The 10,619-nt window shown below is 34.1% G+C and overlaps 1 protein-coding gene across 1 annotated transcript in view; it reads left to right on the forward strand.

Moving 5' to 3' along the window:
- The window catches only part of Smp_140150 (katanin-related), a gene marked incomplete at both ends in the record, with an annotated part of 16,470 nt that overhangs the window by 4,243 nt on the left and 1,608 nt on the right, over positions 1-10,619 (forward strand). The window contains 5 exons of the mRNA XM_018793643.1: positions 1,314-1,412; positions 4,558-4,621; positions 6,095-6,213; positions 6,668-6,912; positions 8,788-8,963. Of these exons, the coding sequence (XP_018647126.1) occupies positions 1,314-1,412; positions 4,558-4,621; positions 6,095-6,213; positions 6,668-6,912; positions 8,788-8,963 (703 nt within the window). The remainder of the gene's footprint in view (positions 1-1,313; positions 1,413-4,557; positions 4,622-6,094; positions 6,214-6,667; positions 6,913-8,787; positions 8,964-10,619) is intronic.

Genomic DNA, 10,619 nt, shown 5'->3' on the forward strand with positions numbered 1-10,619 from the left:
CAATTGACTCATGATTTCAACTTTGAAAAAAACAAAGAAACATTATCCGTTACCCATAAAATCTTAGGAATTCGAATAAAGTATCGATTCAAGAAAATTATTTAATTTTTGGAGTCTAAACATAAGATATAATTAAGAAAAATATATGATAGAAAGTGAGACTTACACGTGATATTGTCAAAGCCAAACTTCGCCATTCTCCTGTGTAGCCTAAATAACTACCTAGAGGCTTTAGTAAACGCTCCTGCAAAATGTTTTTTTTCAAAAAACAAAAAATTCACGAGTTTATTAACTTTCTGATTTGGGGAAAGACTAAATTATTACTTGTCTTGTGAAAATAGTGGTTATTCTGATTATATTTTATCCGTGTATTAATAGGTAGCAGTTAATTTTAGGATTTGTGTCTTATCCTTTGCTGAACTCAAGAGCTAATTCACCTGCATTTTAGTGTTGATGTTTACGGTATAACCAAAATGATTATCATCTATTATTTTACACTTGAAAGGGTTATTCACTAAGTCAACGAGTTACGATAGTTTATGATTTTCAACTTTGAAAAATACTGAAATCTCCACAAATCCCCTTCTGAATGTTTCTTTGATCTAAAAGTAATTGTGATGTTTTGAAATAGAAGATCCTGATAAGTCTTTTTGATTTGTGTGTAGTTGACGAACTGATTATATAAACATATTTATGATTAGCTAAATAAGTTTGCGAATATTGTTTACTTAGTAAATGGATGAATTTTTATATAGTAGTGTTTTCACATGACTAAGTCATATTTCCTTAGACTGCACATGTATACTACAAAATGATTATGATCGTTGAGTGATATTAGAAACAAAGTGAGATTAATTAACCAACAGGATTACTAATGTAGGTCATTTGAAACAGTTTCGGTCCATGTTTTGCAATTCAGATAATTGTCTATCCGGAATCGCAATTACACATATAGGTTTGAAACATATCACCGTTATCTTTAGGCGAAGATAAAGTACTAACTACTGAAGAGAAAGACTATGATTATAGTGTATCATCAGCTCCATGCCACTTCACTTGAATAATTAAAAATCCAAAGGTATACGGTTACATGATATAAATCATTTGATTTGAAGACAGCCACATCCATGAATTGCTCACATTCAACTTCTTAACATCTTATTGCAATGCCCATATCTTTGCATTCTTTTAACTGTCATTTGTCATGTTTCTGTATATCTAACTGTTAACTGAAGTGATTTGTTTATTTAAAACAGTAGTATACTAAGAATCCTCATGGTTTTTATCACAGTGTGTTTTAACTAACATTTTAGGATATATTCCTTCAAAATCCAAATGTTCGATGGGATGATATAATCGGTCTAAGCTCTGCTAAACGTCTTGTAAAAGAAGCAGTTGTTTACCCAATAAAGGTAAGCTCATTTGAATCAGTCATCAAGCATTTTACACTTTTCTGGCTTACCAATTAAAAAGTGCTAACTTCAACTAGAAAATTTGAACCCAGCTTCATCCACGTTAGTTTGGGGAGTCTTATATCAGCGTTACTGTGAGCAACTTACCAACTTACTAACGTTAACCTTCGTAGAGCTTTGGTCGCCAACCAGCATTCTCCAAGAAAGTCTGTCCTGGGCTCTCCTCACAAGTTTTTTTTCGGAAGATGCTTTGATGATTGTTGATCCATGAGATTCCCATCATATGAGTGCTTTATGTGCTTCTTTGAATAGCATCACAGCAACTCCCTAAGTGTGCATAGCGTCTTCCTCTTCATGATTAGAGTTCAACAGTATCTCACTCGAGGCCAATCGTTTTCGTCCAGCTTGGATCCAATGAGTTTGACGGATTCTGAGCACCGTTAAGTTATATCTCCTCATTTCCGCAGCTATTTGACTGGTCGACCTCTCCTTACAAGATTTTCCAATTGCTACTCGTTCTTTTGATATCTACCTACAAATCTCAACTCAATATATTGTTTAGTATTTCTCTTTTCTTTTGCATTCAGGATTTCAGGTTAGAGCTTTCCTGGTGTTGCAGTTTGATGATTTCCATAGTGTATGTCCTATCCACTTCCAACGTTTTTCCTAATTTCGGCTTCAGCTGAGAACTGGTTTTTTCTCTTCTACTGCTGACTATTGCTGACGGTATTCGGGAAATGGACATTGAGTATCCTGTGTGGACGACTGTTCAGAAATACTTATAAATTTTTGACCACGATTGGAGTAGTTCTCGAAGTTTCAGCTCCGTTTACTACAACTGTCTTGACGATCGTATTGAAGATCATGACTTCGATGTTGGTTGACAGTTGTTTTGAGTTCCATATGTTCTTCAATTGTAGAAATGCTGTCCTTGTTTTGTCAACCCCCGCCTTTATGTCTGCATCAGATCCTCCTTGTTCATCGATGATGCTTCCCAGGTACGTGAACGTTTCCGCTTCTTCTAGAGCTTCTCCATCAAGTGAAATTGGTTTGGTGTTCTCTGTGATATATTTGAGGATGTTACTTTTTCTTTTGTGTGTGTTCAGACCTACTGAAGCTGAGGCTCCTGCTGCACTGACTGTATTGACCTGCATTTGTTGATGTGTATGGGATAGAAGAGTTAGGTCATATGAGAAGTCCAAATCATCTTGTATGGTCAGTGAAATGTCACCGAGCTCTTCTACGTATTTCTGCTTGTCAGCTCTAGAGCTCTTCTTCACTTGCTTGTATGCTTCTGTGTATTCAGTTCTTGCCATGAATTTCTCCACTCTTGTTCGGCTGTTGTTAACTGCCATCTTCTGTGCTCCCTTTCTTAAACCTTGTCCAGGGTTTCGACAGAGATCCATTCCTCATGATGACGCTTCTTACGGCCCAGAACCTCCTGACAAACTAAAGGCCGTGCTTCTTTGATCCCTTTCCAATTGTCCTCCATAGTAGTTTCTTCTTCTTTCAATAGATCTTGTAAGGCTTGGAGCCTGTTGTTGAGATCTATCTTGAATTGGTTGAGTTTGCCAGTATGTCGAAGGAATTCTGTCTCGAACCTTTGTAATGTTAATTATTCAGTTTTTCAGTGCTCCTATAGCTTCATTTTCATCTTGGCAACCACCAAGTGGTGATCTGAGAATATGTAGGCTCCTCTATTGATTCTCATGTGTTAGAAGAGGCATCTGTCTCGTGACTTCCGAAGAATTTTGGCTTTCACCATAGGATGTCATAATTGTTCTAAATGAAGATCTTTAATCTCCCATGGTAGAGTTTAAATGTTTTTTCCTGGTAAGCGTTTTTAGCAAAGTTGTTTTCTATGAGATGGAGCTGCTGACCCCGTGTTCAATCACCCTCTTTTATCCGTGCTTGGGACAGGAGGCGAGTTCCAGAAAGCGGGTTTCACACTATATGAGAGCCGTCATCCGGTGAACGATGAGTGAGTGTCAACTTCGGAATGTAGGTACGTCCAGGTGATGATTGGTAAAAAGGACAAAACAGTTAGTCTGGATCTCGTTGCTAGGCTTATTCTATTCATTCTATATTATCTCTCATATCTAATCATATTGTTCGTATAAAAAGTACTACTAATCAGAGTGTTGTACCATATTCTTTTCCTGAGATAAATGCAAGCAAAAATAATAATATCTTATTGTGAAGGGACAATCTAAACGTATTCACCCAATAATTTAAAGCTCCTCAAGTTTGTGAGTCTTTTTTTAAGAGTAATGGCGAGGAGACTTATTCATTATACTTTTTATAAGATGAACCCAGTGATTGTTGCGCAACTAAATAGCATTAAGTGAACTGAAATAGTGAATAGTTAGAAAACTGATCAAATGAAATTTTACATTATAGCTGATAGATGTTTTATTTATGAAATTGAAAATGTCAATATAACACTTTGCTAGCCAATATTTACGTTTGATCAAATAATTGTTGAGACTGAAGAGTTAGCTATACACTGATAATATCTATAAAGTTATAGGTTAGGAACATAAGTTACTGAGAAAGAAAACTTTGCTTTTTAGTAGTGTAGTGGTTCACGTTTATCTTGAAAGTACATTTATTCTGGCGGAGAGTACAGAGCAGTATGAGTAGGAAGATCTGGAAAAAAATTGCAGGAGATTTAGTAAGTGGACGATTCAGTAAACAGATGGAATGCATTTACATTTAACAATGATGGTGGTCGGTAATAATCAGCATTGGAGCATGCTTAAGACAATTCGACGATGACAACAGGAAGCGATAGTGTAAGGTTTTGAATGCGTTACATTGAAAAGAAAAGTGCCAATTCTATGACGTTATTAGTGTGGTGTGAAGTTCATTATTATTTGTACAGGTCGGTACTGATTTGTCATTGGAATTCAGAATTGATTAGCTATTTTTGGTATATGGGCTTCTTGACAGGATGTGTTGATATTGTTAGCAAATACAAGTTGGTTATATTTTGAACATTAACGAACAGTTCAACATAGGACTGGTTCTTCACTCTACTTTTCGGCTTGGCCGCTAAATATACTTACATTTCGATTTTGACACCAACAGTCTTTAAATGTTTACTGTCATCAGTTAACAATGCTTGTTTATTTTATTATTACAGTACCCTCAATTGTTCGCAGGAATATTATCACCCTGGAAAGGATTATTACTATATGGACCTCCAGGTAATTTACATAAACCGTGCACAATTTCAGTAACTACTAGCAACAAAAAGTTACATCAAAATGTATTCTTTATATCATACAATAGAAGTCAATAATAGCTGGGTCTACATTTATTAGATATTTATACCCTATAATTTTGGTCTTTAAAAAGAAATGAAGTGCAATGGGTAGTCCTACTATCGACACCTATCCAATACCATAATATAGTCCAGGAGATGTTGAGTCGCTTAGACCAGTGTATATATTGTAATTTGATCAACAGAACTTGATTAGCACTAAGAAATGAATAAACAGAAATCTATTCACTGACCAGTTGTTATTCAGTTTAAATATCTCTTGATATCATTTACGTAACGTCTCATAGTGTTCAGCTGGATGACATGGATTGAAATCAAACTGGGGACAACAGTTCCCCCAAGACTTCCGTACTTGTTGGAGAGCTACAGGTATACATGAAATGTTTCAACTTACATATATCATTGTGCAAAATACTCACAAGATAAAGAGAAAAGTTATCAATGAAACCATTTAAATGAGAATAAAGTTTATAGCCACTTCGTTTAAATGAACAGTTATCAACGAATCACGATCAGTAAATTGTATGAACAAAAATTACGGTGCAATATACTCAGGGATTGTTTGTATATGACATTTTCTAAATATTGACGGAATCTCGTCTGCTCAATATATTATAGCTAAGATGTTTTTAAAGTGGTCGGTCAAGGGGCGATAAAAAGTTTACATCTATCTCAGATTTGAAAACTGCTTCAGCTACCTTTGATTTAGGCGATCAAGTAGCATTAGAAACTTTCAGATTGAAAGTGTGACTCATATTCAAGTACATCACTTAATAAGTTACTTTTATATATATATATGATGAAATACTAAAATGTATAGAGTTACCTCGTTATTTGCTTGCAATTTTAATGAGACTCAATCGTGATTTCGTTACAACAGGAATTTTACTTTTCATCATGTTACTGATAAATAACACTCAAGGTAATTGAAAATGCAGAACCATACATTAGTCTTGGTAACAGTCCAGTGAAGTTTAAAGGTATCAGGCTTAAGGAAGTTACCCACCGAACACAATAGAAGATGTTCGCTCAATATCATGGAATGAATAAAGTCAAACATGAACATCATTGAATACAGGTTCAGGTGTTTAGAGGTTAGACATATGCGTGCAAGACCAAAAGTCTTGGGTTCGACTCCCATCTGAGAAGTAGTGAGTGCTGACTATTGAAGAGTTCCATACTAGGAATAAAATTCCATTCATTACTCCTAGGTTTTCGTTGGTTGTCTAACTTAGATTGAATCGTGATTTCAATAGAACCCAACAATCTCCACTACTCCATACTGATAGCCTTATATACATTTTAGACAAAATATATCTATACATAAGCATTAAGAGACTATTACATGTTATCTTTTATCTGTACGTTAAACTAGGCATTGTTTTTTTCAATTTAGGCACAGGAAAGACTCTTCTCGCTAAAGCTGTTGCTACTGAATGCAAAACAACATTTTTTAATATTTCTGCATCGACTATTGTTAGTAAATGGAGAGGTGATTCGGAGAAATTAGTTCGTGTAAGTTTCTTCATTGATTTTATTTGTGTTATAGTAGTTACATTAAAACTCCCTGTAATCTCAGGTCTAATGACAAATTTGTTTCCTATCTCTAGTAAAATCAAAGGTTATGATTTATTTTTGAGATACACAGTTTCACTTACTTGTTTGACTGTAAGATATAGATACTGAAAAGTAAGTGGATTCGTAGTGACTGCTCAAGAAAGTTATTTTTCCTCATAACCAACAAAGTATTGAATAACTCTTTCGTCTGGACTTGAAACTAGTAAATAGTGTTGACCCTGCCAGAGAATAAGTGAGAAGTTCTTACTATCGGAGTTCAATAATATCGGGAACGAGACACTGATATCGAATGACCTTAGCAGGTATTAATTTAATTATATTTGTATCTAACACCTTTGGTTCTCGTTTGCTTAATTCAAGTATACATTTATGAATCACTTTCAAATCACAGGTACTTTTTGAATTGGCTAGATTTCATGCTCCTTCAACTATATTCTTAGATGAGTTAGACTCCCTAATGTCACAAAGAGGTTCAATATCTGGATATGGTTCTTCCGGTGGAGGAAACTCAAATATATCAGTTGGAAATGAACATGAAGGATCACGTAGAATGAAAACTGAATTACTAATGCAAATGGATGGTCTAGCAAAATCTGATGATCTAGTCTTTTTACTGGCTGCGTCCAATCTTCCATGGTAAAGTTAAATTAAATATTATGAATATATGATTCAAAATATACCACATTAAAATGTTGCGATTTTTTTATATAACGTTACTTTATTTGTTTTGTACTACTCATAAGTAGGATTTCAGAAATTGTATAATTTTCAAGCCCTCGATTAGTGGAATAATAAAAGCAGAACAAAATTATTTAGATACATTTGTGTTTATAAAGCTTTGTTGCTCAATTCTGAAGATTCCATCGTCAATATAGACAATATCATTGGCAGAATTTCCGAACCAGTGTGAACAGTTTAAAAATATTTCATAAGTCCTATATTAGTCAATTCTCATTGTATTATTTTGTAATTAGTTGATCTCAAAGTTGTCTACATAGATCGATTAAAATAATGACATCCCATGTTGTCTAATTGTTGATCCTTGTTTATGGATGTACAAGTGAATAGAATATCAAGCTTATATAGCATTTAATGATAATTTAAATGTACATGACGACAGAATAATCATTGGGAAAACTAAACATGGAAGTAAGTATTTTAAAAGTATGTCACATAGACGAAAATTCACCTGATTAAAATAACCTCTATTTAGTATCTAAAGAAGACTTAAATAGGTGTATGCTCACTAGCGATTCATTCTGAGGGGCGATTTCATGCACTATAGTGAGAAATCATCACAAGTGTAATATCATGTTGAGTGTGAGGTAGTTTATGACCAATGGTGTCACACAATATCATCGGTTGATTGAAGTTGGAAACGCGAATTACTGAATCCTGGTTCAGTGGTCTTGAAGATCATCACTTCCTGCAAGACATGAACCTGATCTCAGGTATGTCCGTATATACACACTGCTGAGAAGTCACGTACTAGGACAAAATTGCTGTCAAATTTTTCCCGATTTTCAATGACTGTTTAACTAAAATGAATCTGTGCTACAAGCTGCAAAATGATATTTTGGAGTTACTTACTTTTTAGATATAACTGCTGATATTATTGGAGTATCAAATGAATAGTTGTTGATATTGTAGATAGTTAGCGTTCCCTAATCTAATCAATGATTTTATCTATCATTCATATTTGTACCTTAGATGGAAAGATATATCCACGATCCCGCCTCGCGAGATTCGAACCCAGGACCTGTCGGTCTCGAGCGCGAGCGCTTAAGCACTTGACCACTGAGCCAACATCCAACGGTGTTAATGTCTAAATTCAACTAATCCACGAAATTGAGAGACACATCCACCATTGTTTTCAGTCAGTTACTAATTCACAACAGACCCAATGAACTCCACTGGTCACTGCTTCTCACTAGAACTCCAGGAAATATCTCTTGAAGCTAGTCACTAATGATATTTACAAAGTTTCTTATAATTTTAACCCGATTCACTGTATACAATTATATTGACCTTTACAAACATTAATTAACTATATCTCATTGATCTATTTTATTAAAAGAGATATAAATAAAAGTTGTGAATTAAAACTGATTTAAATAAAACATTTCGTAGTTAGCATTAATTGTGGATTAACTTTGGTAAAAACAACTGGTAGAAACCAACCGGGACTGGATGGTAATTTTTCCAAGTATAAGGTTTTACCAAAGTGCAGTTCCACGATCTCGCTATAAAAATGGATATAAGGACCTTATAGTTTAACCACGCACTTGAAGTACAATGGTTCAAATCTCTTACTTTAACTAGTTACTGAGAAGCGCCATAAAAAGACACAACACTGGTTTTAAATAGGACTTCAAATGACAACAATTCGTGGATAATACAACATATAAACCAAGCTAGTGTCCCTCAGAAAAGAAAGACGTTTCATTGCTTGTCTGAACTAATATTATTCTAAATTATACGTCACCCCTACTGTTACTTCTACGTTTACAGGGAATTAGATCATGCAATGCTTCGTCGATTAGAAAAACGGATTCTAGTTGACTTACCAAATAAAGAGGCAAGAATACATATGTTTGAATCATTTCTCCCTCCAATTATTGGACAAGGTACACCAGGTGGATTACAATTAAAATGTTATTTAGATTATAATGAAGCTGCGGAGGTAAGTGTGGCTGTTTTCCTTCATATTTTTTTAACAATCGCAGCTTCACAAATTAATTCATCATTATACTTCAAATGGTGTAGTTATTCTCTCATCTATTTTGTAGTTAATATTTCTAAGAATCTCTGTACTTTTCATTATTTGATGCAGTGAACAGCTTATAACATCTTTGTAGACTAATATTGATAACTGGTCATTAGTCAATAGAAAGCCTAGACTAAGCCTTTGTGCTTAATTAAATTATGCTTACTTCATGGATCACATGAATATGTGTATCGAAGGTCACTTCGTTGTGATTTTTCAAAGTAACTGTTAGTTTTTTAACTTATGTTTAAACTAGTTATCAGTTAATCTGAAGGTTTAGCTAATCATGATATTGATGATAGTTGAATGGTGACAAGGAATAATAGTCATCACTTAGAAGAACCGAGATGATGTACTTATAGTTTACACTAGTATCAACGAGTCACGAAGTGCAAATTGGATAAAACGGCTTCATTGAGTTCTAGTCCCGTAGTGAACACCAACTCGGATGCAGGTACATACAGCTGAAAACTGTCAAGTAGACGAAGCACTCATCCACTCCATTCCACTGTCAGTCAAATTTCATCAATTCTATTGTAACTAGTATCAGTTGAGGCAATCAGTCGTCTTGTTGCTCTTAAGTAGTTTGTAACTGTAGCAAATTTTTATCAAGCTGACTGAGACAGATTGTTTACTGAACATAGGATTCAAGTTTTCATTCTCATTATCTTGAAAAAAGTCGAAACATGTACTGATATTAAATTAAAATTGAACTTTGTGTAACACTAACTTAAGGCTATATCGATGCAATACGCACAGTATGCACATATGCCAATTAGAGACTGACCAGTTGCAGTCCTAACACATCGATGGGAAGATTCAAACAAAAAATATAAAAAAATATATAAAGAGACTCTGTGTGACATGGCTCAGAATCGATAACAATGGCGCAGGTGTATACACTCTTTATCTTTCCTTAAACCTTAAGATTAAAATTGCTTCATAACTTTCTTCCTTCCTAGGAATTGCTTAAGTATTATTCCAATTAAATAAAAAACAAGTTTGTTTACAATAAATATTCCCAAAAGTTTGTTTACTTCTTCAGTGAATCAACAAAACAATTAATACTTTATGTTTAAATGATGTCATGTTCTAACCAAATATTCAACATGAAGTTCTTCTTCATTTGAATACACGAGTCAATCTAAGCAAGACCATCATTGAAAACCTAAAAGTACTGAATGGCTGTTTCATCTTCATATGGAACTCCTTAGCAATAAGCATCTACAATCATGCATGCGAGATTCGAACCCAAGACCTTTGGTCTTGTGTGCTAACGCTTGTTATCCCTTGAAAAAATATATATGATTTTAGATCTATAAGAAAATTCTGTTAATAAAAAGAAATATAGATTTTCATTGGAAAAATTTATTTTAACTTTTTATATTATCTGGTAGAAAAGATTTTTCGGATCATAAAAATAATTTACGAAAGGTACAACAATTAGGATCATCAAACGGATCACTGAACAGATTGCTATATATATATATATAGATAGATATATATGTACATCCATGGAACAACAGGTTGACACTTCAATAGGTACAACTGTTGCTTAGCCCTTTTTCTATCTATC

Source organism: Schistosoma mansoni, assembly GCF_000237925.1.
Source record: "Schistosoma mansoni, WGS project CABG00000000 data, supercontig 0199, strain Puerto Rico, whole genome shotgun sequence".
NCBI classification, from domain to species: Eukaryota; Metazoa; Platyhelminthes; class Trematoda; order Strigeidida; family Schistosomatidae; genus Schistosoma; species Schistosoma mansoni.